This window comes from Somniosus microcephalus, chromosome 16 (genome assembly GCF_052327205.1).
Source record: "Somniosus microcephalus isolate GS21.2 chromosome 16, FLI_Smic_1.0, whole genome shotgun sequence".
Lineage (NCBI taxonomy): Eukaryota > Metazoa > Chordata > Chondrichthyes > Squaliformes > Somniosidae > Somniosus > Somniosus microcephalus.
This window is the reverse complement of record NC_141002.1, coordinates 47,945,721-47,969,900: the sequence shown is the minus strand read 5'-3', so window position 1 is coordinate 47,969,900 and position 24,180 is coordinate 47,945,721. Positions and strand designations below refer to the sequence as shown.

At 47.3% G+C, this 24,180-nt stretch overlaps 1 protein-coding gene across 1 annotated transcript in view; it reads right to left on the bottom strand.

Moving 5' to 3' along the window:
• LOC147106133 (uncharacterized) overlaps positions 1–22,845 on the bottom strand; it is a 122,500-nt gene extending 99,655 nt beyond the window's left edge. Inside the window, exons 1-3 of the mRNA XM_086008944.1 lie at positions 22,748–22,845; positions 4,527–4,627; positions 2,439–2,553 (exon numbers count right to left, since the gene is read on the bottom strand). Coding sequence (XP_085865070.1) covers positions 2,439–2,553; positions 4,527–4,608 — 197 coding nt within the window. The 5' untranslated portion in view covers positions 4,609–4,627; positions 22,748–22,845. The remainder of the gene's footprint in view (positions 1–2,438; positions 2,554–4,526; positions 4,628–22,747) is intronic.
• Positions 22,846–24,180: the final 1,335 nt, after the last annotated feature.

Sequence of the window (24,180 nt, the reverse complement as noted above, 5' to 3'; positions counted from 1 at the left end):
ATACTCAAGATGTGGTCTCACCAAGGCCCTGTACATCTGCAGCAAGACATCCTTGTTCCTGTACTCAAAACCTCTCGCTATGAAGGCCAACATACCATTTGCCTTCTTAACCGCCTGCTGCACCTGCATGCTTACCTTCAGCGACTGGTGCACAAGGACACCCAGGTCTCGTTGCACTTCCCCTTCTCCCAATCTATTGTCATTCAGATAATAATCTGCCTTCCTGTTTTTGCTATCAAAGTGGATAACCTCACATTTATCCACGTTATATTGCATCTGCCATGCTTCTGCCCAATCACCCAACCTGTCCAAATCATCCTGGAGTTTCTCGACATCCTCCTCACAGCACACACGCCCACCCAGCTTTGTGTCGTCTGCAAATTTGGAGATATTGGCCTAGAAATTCAGTCGCGTTTGCGCCCACTTATTGGCTATAGAGTGGTTTGCGCCGGAAGTTTTTTAGCGCCCGAAATTCAGTTGGTCCCTAACATCGGCGTTAGCCGGTAGCGCTGCGCCGGCACCGATGACATCATCGGTGTGCGCAGCGCCCCGGTTCCAATGCTATTCCGTGCCGATGGCCAAATTCAGTTGTGGCCGCCTCGCCCGTAGCGGCCGCAAACAGCGTTTGAAAAACGGTGCCTTGCAGCTCCGAGAGGCCGGCGCATAAAGGTGGAGGGGCGGCCGGCCGCTTTCCCGGCGGCCGCCTGGCCGCACCTCCCTCCCCGGACTCCTGCACCACCCCCCCGCGGCATTGGTGTCTGACTCCCGCGAGCCCGGCACTTCTCCGTGGTGCCAGGCTCATTTGCCGGGGGAATCCAGCGGCGATCTCACGGCTGCAGGCAGCTCCTCCTTAAGAGAAGGAGGAGGCCTGCAGTACCCCAGCCTGCCGCACCGCATCGGGTGCCGCAGCGGCAGCTGGACGCCTGAAACTGACTTTCATCGCCCCAAACAAGGCGGCCAAACCCTGCAATAGCGCCCGCCTCCGTCTTGGGGTGGCGCAACTGAATTTCAGGCGGGCGCTACGGGAATCCGGGCGAGCGCAAAATTTCGGGCACTAAAGACCTGGCGCGGCGATACCGAATTTTTAGCCCATTACCTCTAGTTCCCTCGTCTAGATCATTAATATATATTGTGAATAGTTGGGGGTCCAAGGACCGATCCCTGCGGTACCCCACTAGTCACTGCCTGCCACGTGGAAAAAGACCCGTTTATTCCAACTCTTTGCTTTCTGTCTGCCAACCAGTTCTCTATCCAAGTCAGTACCTTGCCCCCAATCCCATGTGCCTTAACTTTACACGCTAATCTCTTATGCGGGACCTTATCAAAAGCCTTCTGAAAGTCCAAATACACAACATCCACTGGTTCTCCCTTATCTATTTTACCAGTTACATCCTCAAAAAATTCCAGTAGATTAGTCAAGCACGATGATTGCAGTTACTGGTCCTTGCAGTGTGAATAAGCTCAGTAAATATGCAAAGCTCAAATGTCACCGTCAGTAAGGCATCATGCAACAGTGACAGTATTCATTTATATTTATCCTTCTCTCACACTGTTAGGTTCAGTAGCTCCTCCAGCCAGGGACTTGCAGTATATTAATGATTGGCTTGCAAGCGTGCAAAGGCTTAATGTTTCTGTGACATTCCTCTACAACTATCTTAATGGAAACATTTAATCCAGTAGAAGTAAACAGATTAATACTGGTGTCAACACATTCCTCTCCTCTGTCTGAGATTTTAAAGTGTTCATGCACTGATAATGCAAAGTCACTTCTAGGCGAATATCTCTACTGACATTCACAGTTGCTAGTTTACATTGTCTGAATGAGTCAAATTTTGTTTTAATTTATTGGGATGCCCTGGTTTCTACCAGTATTTTGGGAATTGCAGTTGGCAGATTCTTTCGGGCTGATTTTAACTTTCAGCGGTACTGGATTGGCTGCCCGCTACACGCCCCGCCCGATGTTCCTCCCCATTGTGGAAAGGAAAATCAGACGGGGTGTGTAATGGATGGCTGATCCGCCATCTTTGAAAGTTAAAATCAGGCCCCTTATGTTTATAACTGGGCCTATTGGGTTATGGGGACTGGCTAAATCCAAGTGCATTTTTATTAAATGGGACTCTGGGATTTTCCAAGATTTTTAGTGGCGCTTTGGGGATTACACTCTGCAATTCTATTTTTCATGCAAACCACAAAACAGTGGCCTTGTTGCGGTTAACCCAGCTCAGTAACTCTTCCTACCAGTACTCCCGACATTCACAGCACTCACTGAAATATATTTCAAAAAAGGTAATTTGATCCTTGGCAATAGTTGGTGATTCCAAATGCAAGATTCCCTTCTTAGGAGAGGTCTGATCATATTACAATCGTGAGCTCCAGTGCCAATGAGATTATCCCTCCCCAGACTCTCCTGACCCAGTGCATCCCAACAGTCCACGTACTTCAGGTTGTGAGGGTACGGCATGCCATGTGTGATGATCGTGCTCTCCAAGGCCACCACAGCCTTCTGATTGGCAATCGCTTCCGAGACCTCTGGGAGAAGTTTAACCAGTCCATCTGTAACAAAGATTGAGCAGTTTGTTTCAATCCTTTTTAATGCACTTAATATTTTATAAAAGGTGTCATTTACATCACTCCCATGTCGCACAAAAGGCAGCCAGGCAGACTGCTCCCAAGTTTGTACCTACAACAGTCAGTACCTAGCTCCAGGGAGATGGACAAGAGTGACCCAAGATGCCTACCATTCCCCAAATTCTATGCTACTGGCTGGGCTACACCCTTGGCCTAGTGACATGATCAAATTATCTACATTTGGTTGTCAACTTGGCTCAGCTGGTGGTGCTCTCTGACTCAGAAGAAACAGTGACAGGATCGGACAAAGTCAACATAGATTTACAAAAGGTAAATCGTGCTTGACTAATCTACTGGAATTTTTCGAGGATGTAACTGGTAGAATAGATAAGGGAGAACCAGTGGATGTGGTGGGGTATTTGGACTTTCAGAAGGCTTTTTGATAAGGTCCCGCATAAGAGATTAGCGTGTAAAGTTAAAGCACATGGGATTGGGGGTAAGGTACTGACTTGGATAGAGAACTGGTTGGCAGACAGGAAGCAAAGAGTTGGAATAAACGGGTCTTTCTCTGAATGGCAGGCAGTGACTAGTGGGGTACCGCAGGGATCGGTGCTAGGACCCCAGCTGTTCACAATATATATTAATGATCTAGACGAGGGAACTAGATGTAATATCTCCAAGTTTACAGACGACACAAAGCTGGGTGGGCTAGTGCTGTGAGGAGGATGCCGAGAAACTCCAGTACGATTTGGACAGGTTGGGTGATTGGGCAGATGCATTATAATGTGGATAAATGCGAGGTTATCCACTTTGGTGGCAAAAACAGGAAGGCAAATTATTATCTGAACGGCAATAGATTGGGAGAAGGGGAAGTGCAACGAGACCTGGGTGTCCTTGTGCACCAGTCGCTGAAGGTAAGCATGCAGGTGCAGCAGGCGGTTAAGAAGGCAAATGGTATGTTGGCCTTCATAGCGAGAGGATTGGAGTACAGGAGCAAGGATGTCTTGCTGCAGTTGTACAGGGCCTTGGTGAGACCACACCTTGAGTATTGTGTGCAGTTTTGGTCGCCTTATCTGAGGAAGGATGTTCTTGCCATGGAGGGAGTGCAGCGAAGATTCGCCAGACTGATACCTGGGATGGCAGGAATGACGTATGAGGAGAGATCGGGTCGATTGGGCTTATACTCGCTGGAGTTTAGAAGAATGAGAGGGGATCTCATTGAAACTTATAAAATTCTAACAGGACTAGACAGACTAGATGCAGGGAGGAATTCCCGATGGCGGGGGAGTCCAGAACCAGGGGTCACAGTCTAAAGATAAGGGGTAAGCCATTTAGGACACAGATGAGGAGGAATTTCTTCACCCAGAGAGTGGTGAACCTGTGGAATTCTCTACCACAGAAGGCAGTTGAGGCCAATTCATTAAATATATTCAAGAAGGAGTTAGATATATTTCTTAAGACTAAAGGGATCAAGGGATATGGGGAGAAAGCAGGGACAGGGTACTGAGTTTGGATGATCAACCATGATCTCATTAAATGGCGGAGCAGGCTCGAGGGGCCGAATGGCCTACTCCTGCTCCTATCTTCTATGTTTCTAAGCTGGTGCAAGAATGTAAACAGCATATTACAGCAGTCAGGCTGATCATCTGAAGTCAGGACTGAAGCACAGTCATTGCCGCAGAGTGGAAGGAGTTTTACGCTGCACCTAACACATTCATGTTATACAGCTTGATGCTGACACTGAATGCAACAAAGAATACTGTTCCACCTTGAACAGATTAAAAAACACCCAAAACATTTATTTTTCATTACAGCTAGAATTTGGAGAGTTTAAAAAAAGTCCATAAATTACAGACTGCAAAATTAAAGCAAAAAAAAACTATTGAATAGAAGACCAAAGCAGCAGAAGTAAATTCAGCTGCAATGGAAGAATTGCGTAGAGAAGACCGTTAACGAACCGTGGAGATGTCTTCGGGCAATGGCGAAGCCCAGGGCCACGGAAGCTGCATGGGGCAAACCAGGAATGTGCTTGTACAGCATTCTCCAGTGAGGACAGGCACTGAGGGGGGAAAAAGAAAGTCAAATCAGTAATCAATATCTCATTAGTTCCTCTTGACTTTGATCAATTTAAAAGGAGATTGGTACTCTTAGGATACGAGGGAGCAGCTGTGATGTCACTGAAGTAGTTCATTCAGCTCGGAGAAGAATTTTTTGTTCTGGAAACAGCAACGTAGCTTGGGGATTACACATCAGCTTTCACTATGAGGGAAGGTTTTTGGGCAGAGTCAAAGCAGGAGCTCAAAGGTAGTAATCTCCGGATTACTCCCGGTGCCACATGCTAGTGAGTACAGGAATAGGAGGATAGAACAGCTGAATGCATGGCTGGAGAGATGCTGCAGGAGGGAGGGCTTTAGATTCCTGAGGCATTGGGACCGTTTCTGGGGAAGGTGGGACCTGTACAAGCCGGATAAGGGTTACACCTCAACAGAGCCGGGACCAATATTCTCGCGGGGAGGTTTGCTAATGCTGTTGGGGAGGGTTTAAACTAGCTTGGCAGGGGGATGGGCACCAGCATATAGGAGTAGAAAAGAGGAATAATAAGGCGCATATAAAAGAGTGAGTGTGTTGGATAGTACTAGAAGCGGAAGTAGTACCATATTAGATAGGAGCAGACTAAGAAAGACTACGAAAAATTCAAAAATGGGTTCAGAATGCATGTATGTAAACGCCAAAGTGTGGTGAATAAGGTTGGTGAGCTACGAGCACAATTAGCCGTGTGGCAATATGATGTTGTGGCAGTGCTGATTAAGGAAGACATTGTAGTGTTGGAAAGGGAGGATGTTCTTGAGGGGACAAGGACAAAATCCATTTGGTTAGAGTTGAGGAGCAAAAAGGGTATGATTACGCTATTGGGGGTATTCTATAGGCCTCCAAATAGTGAGAGGGAGGTAGAGGAGCAAATCTGCAGGGAAATCGCAGAGATATGCAAGAGCCATAGAGTGGTGATATTAGTGGACTTTAACTACCCAAATATTGATTGGGATAATGCTAGGGTGAAGGGAAATTTCTGAAATGTGTCCAGGAGAATTTCCTTGACCAGTATGTTCTTGGTCCAACTTGGAAGGAGGCATTAAAAACAGAAAATGCTGGAAATACTCAGGTCAGGCAGCATCTGCGGAGAGAGAAACAGAGTTAACGTTTCAGGTCGATGACCCTTCCTCAGACCTGCCGAAGTTCAGAACCCCAGTTCTGACGAAGGGTCATTGACCTGAAATGTTAACTCTGTTTCTCTCTCCACAGATGCTGCCTGACCTGCCGAGTATTTCCAGCATTTTCTGTTTTTATTTCAGATTTCCAGCATCCGCAGTATTTTGCTTTTGTCAGAAGGAGGCATTGCTGGATCTGGTGCTGGGGAATGAGGTGGGCCAGGTCATCCAAGTGTCTGTGGGAGAAACTTGGGTACGAGTGATCATCGTATCATAAGATTTAGATTAGCAATGGAGAGGAGCAAGGAACAATCTAGAGTGGTACTTCTAAACTGGAATAGGGCTAACTTCAATAGGATGCGAAAGGATCTAGCCAGGGTAAAATGGAACCAAAGACTGACAGGAAAAACTGTAACGGAACAATGGGTGATCGTTAAGGAGATGTTCCAAGTACAGGCTAGGTACATTCCAACAAGAGGGAAGGGTAAGGGAACCAAAGCAAGGGCTCCTTGGATGACGAGGGAGATAGAGAAGATGATGAAACAAAAAAAAGTGGGTGTATGATGCATGTCAGGTGAATTCTTCAAGGGAGAACCAGACCAAATACGATAAGTTGAGAAGGGAAGTGAAGATGAAAATAAGATTGGCAAAGAGAGAATATGAGAGTAGAATGGCAGTTAACATAAAAGGGATCCCAAAAATCTTCTACCGGCATGTAAACAGTAGCAAGAGGCAGGGTGGGGCCTATTAGGGACAAAGAAGGTGATATATGCTTAGAGGCGCAGGGCAAGGCTAGAACACTCAATGAGTATTTTGTATCGGTGTTTACTAAGGAGGTGGATGCTGACAAAATATCGGTAGCAGTGGAAAAGGTAGAAGCAATGGGAGGGGTGAAAATTGATAGACAGGATGTACCAGAAAGGCTGGGTATGCTTAGAGTGGGTAAATCGCCTGGTCCAGATGGCTTGCATCCCAGATTGCGAAGGGAATTGGGGGAGGAGATAGCGGAAGGGCTTGCCATAATTCTCCAATCTTCCCTAGATGCGGGGGAGGTGCCCGAGGATTGGAAACTGGCAAATGCGACACCATTGTTCAAGAAAGGGTGCAAGGACAACCCTAGTAACTACAGGCCGTTCAGTTTAACATCAGTGGTGGGTAAAGTTTTGGAAACAATAATCAAGTAAAAAATTAATGGGCACTTGGAGAGATTTAAGCTAATTAAGGAGAGCCAACACGGATTTGTAAAAGGCAGATCATGTTTGGCTAATCTTGTTAGATCCGTGGTTCAGTGGATAAATAATTACACGGATGCTGTACATAAACAAATAACAGGTCTTTACTGGAGGAGGGTCATCTCTAGACTGGGGTACAGAGGCATGCGCACAGCTTATATACCGATGTGGTCACTGCCGGTACTACAGTATACAGGAGCTGTAAAAAGTAGTTCTGACTTAAAGCACATACACTACAATTCCTCCCTTCCTCCCTTTTTAGATTAATAATACTCCCTTAATATTCAAATAACAATTACATTTTACATGTACATTCAATAACAAAAGTCCATTTATAGATTCAGTCTTTGGGGCGGCTTCCTGACCCTTTCGGGATAGCGCCTTTCCGGAGGTTCTTGTTCTTGGTGCAGAGGCGATTCTGACCCCTTTTCATCGGGTAGTTCATCGGGTTCCACTGCTACTGGGTCTGAAGTAGATGCTACCGGTATGTCGGGTTCATCCCCAGGTACTCGAGACATGGGGTTGACGCCTTCCTGTGACGCTAAGATCTGATCGACGTGGCGTCTCACAATGTTCTCCCCGACATCCACTGTGTACATTAATGGCCCCTGCCTTGTACATATCGTTCCGGGTTGCCACTTCTCGGTTCGATAGTCACGGGCCAAGACTGGTTGCCCTACATTGAAGCTCCTTGTCGGCTTCTCGTTGATGTGCTGGAATTGTTTGTCCTCAACATTTCTTCGCACATTTGGTCTGAGCAAGTCCAGACGAGATCTCAACCTTCGGTTAAAGAACATCATGGCCGGGGTCTGGTTGGTAACTGCATGTGTCGCGTTTTGGTAGGCTAATAAGAAATTGTCCATCTTATGCTGTAGTGGAATTTCCTCGTCGCACATGGCCTTTATCGCCTTCTTAAAGGTTTGTACGAACCTCTCAGCCAATCCATTGGTGGCTGGATGATACGGGGCGGATGTGTAATGCCTTACCCCATTCCTTTTCATGAATTTTTGGAACTCGTCGGACACAAACTGTGGTCCATTATCAGAGCAGATCTGCTCTGGCAAACCGTTTCTGGCAAATATGGTCCGTAGGACTGCAATCGTTTTCTCTGTAGTGGTTGAAGACATCTTTATCACCTCCGGCCACTTTGAATGAGCATCCACTGCTATTAAGAACATTGAGTCCATGAATGAACCAGCGAAATCAATTCCATGGAGAGGAGGGCCACTCCCATGGGTGTAGAGGGGCATGTGGTGGTGCATTTTGGACCTTCTGGCATCCTAAGCAGCTTAGTTAGGTCTTCGATTTGTTGATCGATTCCCGGCCACCACACATAAGCCCTAGCAAGGCTTTTCATTTTCACTCCCCCCAGATGACCTTCATGTAGCTCCTTTAGCACTCTCTCCCTTAACTTGGGTGGAATCTGTGATGAAATATATTCCATTCATCACTGCCTGTTTTCTGTGTCTTCTAACTGCCTGCTTTCTGTGTCTTTTCCCTTCCCCCAGTCCTCATGTATTATGCATTGGAATGTGCTGGAACTGGTTGTGTGCAGGGCTCCGCCCATACCTGGCTCCTTTGTAATCTAACTTCAGTCCGGCATCAGCCTCCTGAAGGTAGACATCTCTCTATTTTACGTGTTATGTTCTGAGTTAATAAAAGCCTTACTTTTGTTCTGCTAACTTCGAGTCTCGGAATAATTGAGGCACATCAATTTTATTAACTCAATTTTCAACACTATGGATCAACTCCTGAAACCCGAACGTTTGGATTTGGATCAACATGCTCCGGACGCATCAGCACGCTTCGGACAATGGTTTGACTGTATGGAATTCTTCCTGGACAATTCCGCAGCCGTCAAAGACGCTACGGACACTGCGAAGATGAGACTCGGAATGCTACGGAATTGGGTAAGCCACCGGGTTTACCCCCTCATCCAAGACGCCGATACGTACCTGGCCGCCTGCAACACCTTAAAGGCGCATTACCAGCAGCCTACGAATGAGGTGTATGCTAGGCATCTACTCGCTACTCGCGCACAGCGACCTGGGGAATCGGTGGAGGAGTTCCTAAGCATCCTGAAAAAGCTTGGCAAGGACTGTAAGTGCCGAGATGTAAAAGCCGCAGTGTACACCGATGAGCTTGTTCGCGATGCCTTTATCACAGGCCTCAGCTCCACTCACATCCGGCAAAGACTGCTGGAAAAAATGGGGTTGGACCTGAAACAGGCTGCGGACACCGCGCGGTCCCTGGAGATGGCCCAGAGAAACTCGGACGCCTACTCTTCAGCCCGCGCCGCCCACGCCGCCACGTGTGCGCCGAGGGCGCCGCCATCTTGGAAGGCATCTTCCCCGCCCGGCAGCCCGACACCGGCGGGGCCCAGCTCTCCCCCCAGAAGCCCTACGACAGCCGCGACGCGTCAAGGACCCAACTGCTACTTCTGCGGGCAGCCAAAGCACACCAGAAACCTGTGCCCGGCGAAAGGCACCACCTGCTTTAAGTGCGGTAAGAAGGGGCACTTCGGGAAGGTGTGCAGAGGGAACCCCGCCGGAAAACCAACCGCCGGAAAACCCGCCACCGCCGCGTGTGCGCCGTGGGAGCGGCCACCTTGGACGCCATCTTGCCCGACCTCGTGGGGTCCGCCATCTTATGAGCAGACAGCGTGGACGCCATCTTGTCTCGATCAGGGCCCTACAGTGGCATCGGTCACAGTGGACCAGACCAGGCCGCATCCGCTATCCAAATCAATGGTGGACATCGAGGTAAACGGGTGCCGGGTTAAATGCTTAATTGACAGTGGAAGCACGGAGAGTTTTATCCACCCTGAACTGGCACAACAACTCTCCCTAAAGGTGGTCCCTGCTCAGGGTACCATCTCTATGGCCGATAAAACCCAGACATCGACCATTCTGGGTTACTGCACGGTACAATTGTGCGTTAACGGAACTGTGTATGATAATTTTAAAGTATTAATCATGAAGAATCTATGTGCGAGCGTGATCTTGGGTTTGGATTTCCAGTGCAACCACCAAAGCATCACGCTCAAGTACGGTGGGTCCCAGCCGCCCCTCACAGTGTGCGGTCTGGCTACCCTGAAGGTAAAGCCGCCTTCGCTATTCGCGAACCTTACCCCTAACTGCCGGCCAATAGCGACCAAAAGCAGGAGGTACAGCTGGGAGGACAGGCGGTTTATCGCGACCGAGGTAGACAGGCTCCTGAAAGAGCGCATTATTGAACACAGCAACAGCCCGTGGCGCGCCCAAGTGGTAGTGGTAAGGGGTAGCGAGAAGAAACGGATGGTGATCGACTATAGTCAAACGATCAACAGGTACACCCTACTAGACGCCTACCCGCTACCCCGCATATCAGAAATGGTGAACCAAATCGCCCAATACCGGGTGTTCTCCACCATCGACCTCAAGTCAGCGTACCACCAGCTCCCTATCAGACCAGAGGACCGCCCGTACACCGCCTTCGAGGCGAACGGACGCCTCTACCAATTCCTCAGAGTCCCCTTTGGGGTGACGAACGGGGTCTCGGTCTTTCAGAGGGAGATGGATCGCATGGTCGATGACCACCACTTGCAGGCAACCTTCCCCTACCTCGACAACGTCACCATCTGCGGTCACAACCAGCAGGATCACGACTCGAACCTCGAGAGGTTCCTAAAAACCGCACAAAAACTCAACCTCACCTATAACGAGGACAAGTGCGTTTTCAACACCACGCGCCTCTGCATACTGGGCAGCGTGGTGGAGAATGGGGAAATCGGACCAGACCCCGACCGATTGCGCCCCCTACGGGAGCTGCCCCTGTCCAACACTCCCAAAGCCCTGAAAAGGTGCCTGGGGTTATTTTCTTACTATTCCCAATGGGTCCCCAACTACTCCGACAAAGCCCGCCCCCTCTTGAAAGCATCCTCTTTTCCGCTCTCTGCTGAGGCCCACGCCGCCTTCAAAAGCATTAAGCAGGATATTGAGCGGGCCACGCTACAGGCAGTGGACGAGAACACTCCATTTCAAGTGGAAAGTGATGCGTCCGACTTCGCCTTGGCGGCCACCCTCAACCAGGCGGGGCGGCCCGTAGCTTTCTTCTCGAGGACCCTCCAAGGCCCCGAGATCAGACACTCCTCCGTGGAAAAGGAGGCCCAAGCCATCGTGGAGGCAGTGCGCCACTGGCGCCACTACCTAGCCGGCAAACGCTTCACCCTACTTACCGACCAGCGATCGGTAGCGTTTATGTTCAACAATAAACAGAGGGGGAAGATTAAAAATGATAAGATTCTTAGGTGGCGGATCGAGCTCTCCACCTTCGAGTACGACATCATTTACCGGCCAGGGGCCCTTAACGAATCCCCTGACGCCCTCTCACGAGGGATGTGTGCCAGCACCACTCTGGATCCACACATCACTGTCCGCTGGCATACTGACAGCTGTTCTCTTCTGAATGAGAATGCTGGCAACAGTGAGTCGCCATGTGTTGGCCATCCCCTCACCGTCAATTCATATACCCGTGACAGCGTCGGATCATTGCGGGTCTCCTTCTCTATATCCGCGTTTGTTACAGGCAATCGTTCAATTATCGACGAATAAAATATCTCGATAGGGTCCACTGCTGGTGCTTCCTCCACCGTAGGCAGTGGCAGGCGCGATAGCCCATCAGCGTTCCCATGCTGTTTTGTGCCTTTATATTCTATTTCATATTGATTCGCCCCTAGAAACAGGGACCATCTTTGTAACCGCTGTGCAGTCATTACTGGCACGCCCTTCTTAGGATTAAAGATGGAGACAAGTGGTTGGTGGTCAGTCAGCAAGGCGAACTTCTGCCCATGCAGATAATGGTTGAATTTTTTTACTCCCCATACTAGGCTGAGGGCCTCCCTGTCAATCTGGGCGTAGTTGCGCTCGGCTGAGGTTAGTGACCGAGACGCAAATGCTACTGGCCTCTCCAACCCGTCTGGGAATTTGTGCGACAGCACCACTCCGATGTCGTAGGGTGATGCATCACATGCCAAACGAATTGGTAGTGCTGGGTTGAAATGGGCCAACACCTCTTTTGATGTGATCAATTCTTTACACTTCTGGAAAGCTCGTCTACGTTCGTCATCCCACTTCCATGGTACCCCTGCTTGCAGTAGGGTATTCAGCGGGTGTAATACCGTAGACAAATTTGGTAAGAACTTGTGGTAATAGTTTACCAGCCCGAGGAACGACCTCAGTTGTGACACATTTTCCAATGCTGGAGCCTTGACTACTGCCTCAATCTTGTCAGGGGACTTATGTAACCCCTCTTCATCGATGACGTGGCCGCAATACGAGATCTGTTTCTGGAAAAACTCGCACTTGTGGCGATTAGCTCGTAGCCCATATTCCTTTAATCTGGCGAGCAGCTTCTCCAAGTTAGCGAGGTGATCACTGTCATTTTCGCCCATGACCAAGATGTCGTCCAAATAACACTGGGTCCCTGGAATCCCTTGCAGGGCCTGATCCATCGCCCTTTGCCAGGTAGCCGGAGCTGAGGCTATGCCAAACACCAGCCGGTTGTATTGATAGAGACCTTTATGGGTGTTGATCGTAAGGTAATGTTTCGAAGCTTCTTCTACCTCCATTTGCAAGTACGCCTGGGCTAGATCAATTTTGGTGAAGCGTTTACCACCAGATAGCGAGGCGAAAATATCCTCAATTCGTGGAAGCGGATATTGCACCGTGTGAAGGACTGGGTTCACCGTCACCTTAAAATCCCCACAGATGCGGACCTTCTTTGGTTCCCCAGGCGTATTACTCAACGACCTCTTCATTACAGGAATGATGGGTGTAGCCCACTCGCTCCAGTCCACTTTGGACAGTACTCCTGAACGTTCCAACCCTTCCAGCTCTGCTTCAACCGCTGGTCTGATCGCATAAGGCACTGGTCTGGCCTTCAGAAGCTTTGGGCTTGCATTATCCTCTATTTTAATTGTTGCTGTTATTCCTTTTAGTGTTCCAATCCCTCCTGGAACACTTCTTTTGCGTCAGTTAGCATTTTTGACAGTCGTCCAGGTGTGACGTCGTCATCCTTTTTGGCCTCCACCTTCAGTGCCTGTATGGAATGCCAATCTAAATGTATCTTCCGGATCCATTCACGTCCTAGCAGTGGTGGTTCTCCATTTGGCAATACATATATATCCATTTTAGGTATTTCCTGACCTTTATATGTCACTTTCACCCTTATTTTTCCTTTGGGGTAGACTTTTTGCCCCGTATACGTCTTCAAGACAATCTCTGTAGCTTTCAAGGGTATGTGTGAAAATAGCCACTTGTAGTCTCTTTGATTTATGACTGTTAGAGCTGACCCTGTGTCCAATTCCATTTCCACTTGGACTCCGTCTATCTTGAGTGTAACCCAGATAGTCTGGTGATCCTCCATTTCGGTTACATTATGTAGTTTCAGACAACCCAGCTCCTTGCTTCAGGAGTCTGTCACTTTTCTGTTCGTCTGAACCACTGTCCATCACCTGGTGTGCCTTTTTGTACTTCTCCTGTGGAGATTTCTTACTGTTGGTTTTCTTCCCAGACCTGCAGACTCTTGCTATGTGTCCTGCTTTCCCACACTGTCTGCACACTTGGTCTTTGAACCAACAATCTTTCTGGTCATGTGTTGTTATGCCGCAGCGATAGCACTTTCCTGTTCCATAGGTCATTTCGTTGGGGCCATATTCTTGCGGTCTCCGTTGTATCTCTGCTGCGCCCCTTGCGGCTGCTTCGTGTGATACTGCCATATTGAAAGCTTTGTCCAGCGTAAGGTCCTTTTCTGATAGAAGCCGTTTCTGGGTTCCTTCACTTTGTAGCCCACACACAAACTTGTCCTTTAATGTGTCTGCTAGTCCCGCTCCAAACTGGCAGTATTTCGATAGCTTGCGCAGTTCCGTTAGGTACTCAGCATTGCTTTCGTCTTTGTGTTGGTTCCTTTTATGGAACTTAAATCGTTCTGCTATCAGCAGCGGTGTGGGGTTTAAGTGGTCCTGTAGGATTTCTACTATGCTTTCAAAATTCTTGTTTACCGGCTTCTCTGGGGTTATTAGATTTCGCAGTAACCCATAAGTTTTTGCACCCATGGAATTTAACAGAACCAGTGCTTTATTAGCATCTGGCACTTCATTCGCCCTGCAGTACACCTCAATACGTTCCACATATGTCGCCCAATCTTCGACTTCATTGTCGAATGTAGAGATACTGCCACTCTTCGGCATCCTTGGTTGTGCGTTAACTATCCCCAATGGCGCCTCCCGCGCTTCCCCTTCTTCGCCGCTGGCACAAAATGGCGTCTCCCGCGCTTTCCTTCCTTCCCGCGCTCGCTCGTCTTCTCCGCTGCGGCTTCGCAAAATGGCGTCTCCCGCGCTCTTCCTTCTTCTCCGCGGCTCAATGGCGCCTCCCGCGCTCTCCCTGCTTCTTCGCGGCTCAATGGCGCCTCCCGCGCTCTCCCTGCTTCTCCGCGGCTCAATGGCGTCTCCCCTTGCTTCGCCCCGCGGACCCTGATCAGCCCGTGATCCCTGGCTGTGCTCTGCGCGTTCTTCTCTTGATATTTGTCGACGCCGCTCAGTCTAGAACCCGGCTGTTTCTTACCCTCTCTCTCTCCGGTTTGCAGTATTTTTCCTCAACTCCGCTTGGTGATCAACCCCCGGCTGCACCCTGCTCTCTTCACCCTCTTTCTTACCCCGTTGGCGCTGCCCGGCTCGCTCTCTCTGCCGTCGGTCAGCTCCAGACGCCACTGCTCGGGAAGGGTCTGCTCTGGACCTGTCGTCGGTCTCTTACTGCTCGTTGTGGCTGGGGAACCAAGCCCAGCTCTCCACAGCCTCCCCAGCGAAGTTGGATCTCTGCCTGACTGCTGGGCGGTTGCTCGCGGTCGACGCCCGTGTTCCTGGACTCGACTATCTTTTTTTATTTTTTTGTTGTTGCAGGTAGATTCGCATCAACACTCGTCGCCACTGTTAGATCCGTGGTTCAGTGGATAAATAATTACACGGATGCTGTACATAAACAAATAACAGGTCTTTACTGGAGGAGGGTCATTTCTAGACTGGGGTACAGAGGCATGCGCACAGCTTATATACCGGTGTGGTCACTGCCAGTACTACAGTATACAGGAGCTGTAAAAAGTAGTTCTGACTTAAAGCACATACTTCATCAAAAAATTCAGTCAGATTTGTAGTGTAACAGGGAGGATCGATGATCGATGAAGGGAATGCAATGGATGTTGTCTACATGGATTTTAGGAAGGCGTTTGACAAAGTACCACATAGAAGGCTGGTTAACAAAATTGAGGCTCATGGAATAGGTGGGTCAGTGGCAGCTTAGTTAAGGAATTGGCTTAAGGACAGAAAACAGCGAGTTGTGGTAAATGGCTGTTTTTCAGACTGGAGGATGGTAGACAGTGGTGTTTCCCAAGGGTCAGTGCTGGGGCCACTGCTTTTTTTGATATATATATAAAAAAATGACCTGGATATTGGAATACAGAGTAGAATTTCTAAATTTGCCAATGACACCAAACTTTGGGGGGGGTGACAAACAGTGAGGATGATACCAATTGACTACAACATGACATAGAAAGACTAGCAAAATGGGCAGACAAGTGGCAGATGGAATTTAAGAGAGAAGTGTGAGGTGATGCATTTTGGCCGAAGGAACAGGGAGAGACAATATGCACTTAATGGCACAGTTTTAAAGAGTGTGCAGGGACAGAGGGACCTGGGAGTTAATGCGCATAGGTCCCTGAAGGTGGCAGGACATATTGAGAGAGTGGTTAACAAAGCATATGGGATCTTGGGTTTCATAAAGAGAGGTATTGAGTACAAAAGTAGAGAAGTTATGCTGAATCTTTATAAAGTCTGGTTGGGCCACAACTGGAGTATTGCATACAGTTCTGGTCATCACACTTTAGGAAGGATGTGAAGGCCCTTGAGAGGGTGCAGAGGAGATTTACCAGAATGGTTCCGGGGATGGGGGATCTTAGCTACAAGGACAGGTTGGAGAAGCTAGATTTGTTTTCATTAGAGCAAAGGAGGTTGAGGGGTGATTTGATAGAGGTGTACAAGATTATGACAGGTTTGGATAGGCTAAACGGGGAAAGGCTGTTCCCACTAGTTGATGGTACAAGGACTAGGGGACACAGATTTAAGGTTTTGGGCAAGAGATACAGGGGGGATGCGAGGAAAAACTTTTTTTACACAGAGTGGTGAGGACCTGGAATTCGCTGCCAACGGAAGTGGTGGAAGCGGAGACTGGATAGGCACTTGAGGGAAATAATCTTGCAGGGCTACGGGGATAGAGCGGGGGAATGGGACTGACTGGATTGCTCTACAGAGAGCCGGCACGGACTCGATGGGCCGAATGGCCTCCTCCTGTGCCGTTATGACTCTGTTAGAAATGCTTTCATGAGGTTTTCATGTCTGTCACGTCATATGTTTCCCCATCAGGCTTTTTGATTGGCTAAAAACAACAAATTACAACATTGACTATCCTGACTCACATATAAAGACACAGACTTGTGAAAATCTACTAAACCTGATGCTCAATCAAATCACTCAAACTTCTATGCCTGCCAACTTGACTAAAGGCTCAAAATAAAGGTGGTAGGTAACATCATAAAAACAAAAAAATACATATTTCACAATGAGATGATTAAACTATCATGCTATCAAATTATCTTGTGACTTTGAGTACCTTCATTACATTTTGTACTAGGTCATAGCCTGTATTTAAAAACCTGCACTTACCTCCTCCATCCTCACCTCTAACAAGTGCAGGGAGCTCATGGACTTTGTCACAAAGATTGACACGATCCGTTCATTGCCTCTGCTGCTCCGCCCCCACCCCTCCCTCTTGCCCACCAAACCTTACCTCAGGCTCCTCCCTACCTTAGGCCTGATCCCATGTCCTTCTCTAATTTCTCTCCTATCTTTCCTTATGCCCCCTCGGAGCTCATCTTGTTCATGAGACCCAACACCTGCTCCCTTGACCCCATTTGCACTAAACCATTGACCACACTTCCCTTCTTGGCTCCTATGCTAGGTAAATGGTTCCCTCTCCTAATGTACGGTCCCCTTCCCTTTCAAAAAAGCTAACATCACCCCACATCCTTAAAATACCCTTTTGTCCTTGCAAACTACCTTTCCATCTTCGACTTTCCTTTACTCTCCAAAGTCCTTGAACGTGTCGTCACCTCTTAAATCCGTGCCCATTTGTCCCAGAACTCATGTTTTAATCTCTATAATCAGGTTCTGTCCCTGCTACAGCACTGAAATGATACTAAATCAGTCACAAATGATTCTCTGTGACTGTGTCCATGGAGCATTATGCCTTTTGGACACCTCTGCTGCCTTTGACACAATCGACCACACCATCCTCCAATGCCTCTCCTCTGTTGTCCAGCCCAGTGGGACTACCCTCACTTGGTTCCACTCTTACCTATCCAATCATAGCCAGAGCATCTCCAGCAATGCTTTTTCTTGCTGCCCCCACAGTTACACCTGGAATCCCCAAAGGATTTATCCTTAGCTCCCTTCTCATCTTGATCTGCATGTTGTCCTTTGGGATTAAGGAGACAGAGCAGGGGAGTGGGAGGTTGTGTCTGTGTGGTGCTTCACAAGGATGCCAGGGCAATAGTGTAGGTGCTCAATCACTAACCTGAGACTGGCAATATGCTGCCATCCTCACCATCTCCTACAGCAAGGACAGAGTACCTCCCCATGAGTTCCATAACCTTCTCCTTGTATGGCATAAGAGTTTAAAGGTGGGGATGCTCCCTCTTGCTGCCTGCCTCTGGCAGGCATTGTGCATCGACTTCTCCTGGACGAAGAGAGAGTACGAGGGGAAGGGTAGCAGTTGAGGAGTGCGTGCCACATGCCATGGGAGAGCTAAAGTAAGAGATTTGATTGCATCAGCCTGTTAAAGTGGAGGATGGAGTGTTCGGATCCTATAAGTAATTAGTATTGGGCAGCCTCAAATTACAGCTTAAGATCCCAAGTTGCAGCCTCCTTTAACCAGAGTGCATTGTGAAGGGTTGGGTGTCAGCATTGGCTCAGTGCTCATATCTGAGTCAGAAGGTCATGGGTTCAAGCCCCACTCTACAGACATGAGCACAGAGACTAGGCTGATACTTCAGTGCATCACTGAGAAGTGTTGCACTAAGAGGTGCCGTCTTTCAGATGCAACCAAAATATCTGCCCTCTCAGGTGGACGTAAAAGATCCTATGGCACTCTTTGAAGAAAAGCAGAGGGGTTCCTCGGTGTCCTGGCCATTATTTATCCCTCAACCAACACCACAAAAAACAAATTAGTTGGCCTTTATATTGCTTTGTGCAAATTCGCTGCTGCGTTTCCCTGCATTACAATAGTTATTACACTTCAAAAGTACATTACTTTGGGATGTCTGGAGGGCGTGAAAGGCACTGTATGATTGCAATCCTTTTCATTGCTTTAAGGTATAAAGAGTGGGCTGGTGCCCAGGTTGTCAAGGGAAAAAAAGTGTCCAGTGTGTTACTTTGCCTGTCCTGATGAGGTCATTAAACTTCTTGTAACACTGGGGAATGAGACTTGGCACTCAGTGCCACTTCCTTATGGGTGGCATAAGTGACATTCCTGGCAGGTTTGCTGGTATGGGTATCCTGGAGTCTGTCCTTAATTCAATTTCCTCAAGGAGGGCTTGGAGGTCAGAGTCAGATAAATACTGGGGTAGAGTTTCCGCTCAATTGTGTTGGTTTTTTTTGGCGCAATTCGCTCGGAATCCGCATAACCGGCGCAAAAGATCGTGGAATTTTAAGTGCAAATTGAGTTTCCACAATCTTTTGCGTTAATTTTAAAAAATCACACTAGAACCCGGCCCCTCTACAAAACTGACCACACCCCCAGGATGAATTAATTGCCATGGGGAGTTTCTGCTAATTGTGCTCGTTTGCAGTCCTTCGAGGAGGCTCTAAAAATTAAGCTGGTTCTTTTGGGTGCAAGGACACTAATAGGGACATTTTAAAAGCTTTTGAATGTATTTTTAAAAAAATTTACCCAAGAAACTGACTACTGTATCCCAATCTAAGTAGCAAATGGTTCTGTATATTTTTTTTTTAAAAGAGTCATTTTCAGTCATTTAAAACTGGGGTTACTCACAGGTGGTGAATTGACACTGATTAAAAATGCTTATTTTTAGTAATAAACCCATTTTCAGCTGTATTAATCAAACTGCACCAAGTTACCACTCTTAAATACATCAATGATAATATCTAAAAGAAAAATTTGTTTTTTGTAAATTACTTTTTTTTTTTAAAAACGTTGCCTAATTGCGCTGGTTCATGGCAGATTTTGCATTCAGTAATATGCAAATGAGTGGAAACTCAAGGGGAAAAAAAACTTCTCAAAACAGGCACAATTTAGAGTCATAACAGCACAGAGGGAGGCTATTCAGCCCATCGAGTCCATGCCGGTTCTCTGTAGAGCAATCCAGTCAGTCCCATTCCCTCGCTCTACAAGTTTATTTCCCTCAAGTGCCTATCCAATTTCCTTTTGACATTAATCGCCTCCGCTTCCACCACCCTCGTCAGCAGCGAGTTCCAGGTCATTACCACTCGCTGCGTTAAAAAGTTTTCCCTCACATCCCCCCTGTATCTCTTGCCCGAAACCTTAAATCTGTCTCCCCTAGTCCTTATACCATCAGCTAATGGAAACAGCCTTTCTCGGTCTACCTTATCCAACCCCATCATAATCTTGTACACCTTTATCAAATATCCTCTCAACCTCCTTTGCTCCAAGGAGAACAACCCCAGCTTCTCTAACCTAGTAGCTTAAATCCCTCATCCCTGGAACCATTCTGGTAAATCTCCTTTGCACCCCCTCAAGGACCTTCACATCCTTCCTAAAGTGTGGTGACCAGAACTGGACGCAATACTCTAGTTGTGGCCTAACCAGCATTTTATAAAGGTTCAGCATAATTTCCCTGCTTTTGTACTCAATACCTCTATTTATGAAGCCCAAGATCCCATATGCTTTGCTAACTACTCTCTCACCCTTCAGGGATCTATGCACATGAACCCCCAGGTCCCTCTGTCCCTGCACACTCTTTAGAACTGTGCCATTAAGTCTATATTGCACCTGGATCGCCAATTGCACCCAAAGCAGAAACTCTGCCCCACTGTGTTTCTCTGTGCCTGGGTGCCATGGCCTGCAGCCTGCTTGTTTCAGAGGGTAGACACTCTTCAGAAGATCGAGGAGATAGGCTGTGCAGTTATCGGAGTCAAGTGAGTCAACTAGTCCTGGGACTCAGTGAAGTAACTACTAACAATAGCCAGCCCCAGGACAGTGACAGCGTAACAAAGAATTCGACCCAACACAATCGTCGCTAAGCAAAAGGAAAAATATCTGTCATATTGGGCAGAAACAACAAAAACCCAAAGCAAACTCAATTGCTACTTGGCCCTAAACAGACAATACAACATGGCTGATTACCTGACTAGGGTAAAGGATAGCAAACTGAGAAAAACCTTGACAATGTACAGACTTAGTGAACATAGCCTGGCGATCGAAAAAGGTAGACACAGGCAGACCCGGCTACCAAGAGAGGACAGGATATGCTCTCACTGCAGTCAGGGAGTGGTGGAGACAGAGATGCACTTCCTCAGCTTGTAGAAAATATCAGGGCATAAGGGAGAATTTCTACCCAAAATTCACAAAAATATGCCCGGAATTCAGAAATTTGAATGACGACCAAAAACTCCCATACCTACTAGGGGAAGAGAGAAATTGTGTAACCTTAGCGGCACACTATGTTACAGCTTGCCATAAACAGGGACAACCACTAAATAAAAAAGAGTATATACAAATTATATGAATGTATATTTATACACTCAGGGATATATCTGTTTATACGCTGTATGGATAGATCTGTATTTTTGTGTACAACCATGAATGTTTTTCGATGCTTTGGCAACATAAGATGTACCTTGTCATGCCAATAAAGCGATTTGAATTGAATTGAATTGAATTGAATTGAGTGATCCAAGCACTGCTCCTTACCTGGTTCTCCCCCAGCCTGCTGCAGGCAAATCACAGGAAATCACAGGAACCCCACAGTGCAGATAGAGGCCATTTCGGCCCATCGAGCCTGCACCGACACATATCCCATCCTATCCCCGTAACCCCACGTATTTAATCCCCCTAACACTAAGGGTCAATTTATCATAGCCAATCAACCTAACCCGCACATCTTTGGACTGTGGGAGGAAACCGGAGCACCCGGAGGAAACCCACGCAAACACGGGGAGAATGTGCAAACTCCACACAGACAGTCGCCCGAGGCTGGATTCGAACCCGGGCCCCTGGCGCTGTGAGGCAACAGTGCTAACCACTATGCCACCGTGCAAATATGTTGTTAAAATCTGCACCTCAGTTCCCATGCACTCGTTTAGACCCATTCTACACAGGTTTTACACCACTCCCTTCTGCAATGGGTATGCAAATAAGCTGAATCAGGAAACACTGGTTTAACAGTCGCCCAACTCACACATTGAATGTCCCATGTTCTTTGGGTCGCTGCTAAAGCACTGCTGAACCCTGAAAATGAGAGGGTACAACAACTACTTTCCTCAATAAACCCCCTAACCAGCCTCTCCTATCAAATGAGATAATCTGTAAAAATGAAGGATAACAATCACTTAACTGACCAAGACAGAGAGGGGGAAAAAATACAAAAAAACTCACAGGTGCAGTGAAGCACTGCAATGTAACCAAGACTGTAACACAACGATCCAAATATGTAACAAAATGGAGACAATAAATCAACAGAGAGAACAAAACATTTTAGGCAATAATTCAATTTAATCCAAATTTTATAGAAATATGAGAGAATGCTGTTTTTGTTTCATTGTCAGAAATCATAGGTTTTAAAACTGCATTTCCCCACAATGTTCTTCATGGCTCGTTGGTTATAGAGAAAACCCAGTTTTACAGAAGCTCCTCACCCCCTATTTAAAAAAACACCCACAGGGATAAGCTATGAACTTTTAATTTGGTTATTTTACAAAGATCTAGCCGCCCCCCAAAAAAACCAAGGGCGTGGCAGCAATAAGTACAACCTGGCCTGCAGAACTTGTTAAAGAATGGCATGTTTGTGTTTTGGTCATGGTTGTGTTTTGGGCTGAAGTGTCTGGAGCCGCAGCTCCGGGTGTCGCCAGCTGGCGGCTATGGAGCGAGTTACCAAACCTGTCCCAGGGCTCATTCCAAACGGGTAATTCTGGCTACTTTTTTAAAAATCATGTTAATGTTTCTAACTGTGCATGATCCAGACTTAGCACCATCCCCCTCCACCCCGCAATTATCAGTTCAATCATTTACCAATAATTTGAACATATAGCCGCCTGTGCCGTTCCGAAGTCACGAACGCAACAAAACCAAGTTGGTTTCAATCAGAGGACTGAACACGGGTTGAATTATCTCGCGGATCACTGCGCTCACTCGTTATTGGCTAATTTCTGCAGTGGAATTGTTTTATACCCTTTATAAACTTGGGTAGCTTAAACAAGTTAAGACTACTAGACTTTTTAAAAAAAAAAGAGAAAATACTGCATAAATCTGAAACATTGCTACCAAACCCTGCCAGTGCACTCATTCAGATTGCACGCAGTCCTGTCACAAGTCAAGCGCTCGGACACTTGAAAACGTCGTTCTTTTCTAAAATTAAAACACAAACCTCCAAAGCACCAAGTCCGGGGTCACAACCTACCTTTTAACGCCTCAGGAAATCCGCGTTGCGAAAGATGAACTTTGACCTGGCAGGACTGAAAACCCTGGCCTATCAAATTACTGTTTCCAGCAGCTTAAAGTAACTGTTTACACTTATAGACTGTTGCAGCTGGGTTCATAATTCCACTAAACGATTTACCAAATCAAAGATTAAAACTCTCCAACACCAGTATGTCAATCCACTGTTAGATCCGTGATTCTGAGAGTATGATGTTTTTCAATAACCACACAGATGCTGTAACTTAACAATCAACAGGTATTTACTGGAGTCCTCTTTTTATTTGAACCCAAAAAACCCAATTCGACTGTATTTACTGGAGTAGGGTAGTCGCAAGACTGGGGGTACAGAGGCATGCTCAAGGCTTATATACAGGTGTGGTCACTGCCGGTACTACAGTATACAGGAGCTGTAAAAGTAGTTCGCTCTTAAAGGTACATACACTACAATTCCTCCCCTTTTAGATTAGCAGTACCCATAATATTCAAATAACAATTAACACTTTAACATGTACATTAAACAACAATAGTCCATTTATAGATTCAGTCTTTGGGGCGGCTTCCTGATCCTTTCGGGATAGCGCCTTTCCAGAAGTTCTTGTTCTTGGTGCAGAGGCGATTCTGACCCCTTTTCCTCGGGTAGTTCATCGGGCTCCACTGCTACTGGGTCTGAAGTAGATGCTACTGGTATGTCGGGTTCATCCCCAGGTACTCGAGACATGGGGTTGACTCGTTCCTGTGACGCTAAGATCTGATCGACGTGGCGTCTCACAATGTTCTCCCCGACATCCACTGTGTACATTAATGGCCCCTGCCTTGTGCATATCGTTCCGGGTTGCCATTTCTCTGTTTGGAAGTCACGGGCCAAGACTGGTTGTCCTACATTGAAGCTCCTTGTCGGCTTCTCATTGATGTGCTGGAATTGTTTATCCTCAACATTTCTTCGCACATTTGCTCTGAGCAAATCCAGACGAGATCTCAACCTTCGGTTAAAGAACATCATGGCCGGGGTCTGGTTAGTGACTGCATGTGTCGCATTTCTGTAGGCTAATAGGAAATTGTCCACCTTATGCTGTAGTGGAATTTCATTATTGCACATGGCCTTTATCGCCTTTTTAAAGGTTTGTACGAACCTCTCAGCCAATCCATTTGTGGCTGGATGATACGGGGCGGATGTGTAATGCCTGACCCCATTCCTTCTCATAAATTTCTGAAACTCTTTGGACACAAACTGTGGTCCATTATCAGAGCAAATCTGCTCTGGCAAGCCGTTCCTGGCAAATATGGTCCGTAGGACTGCAATCGTTTTCTCTGTAGTGGTTGAGGACATTTTTTATCACCTCAGGCCATTTCGAGTGAGCATCCACTGCTATTAAGAACATTGAGTCCATGAATGGACCAGCAAAATCAATGTGC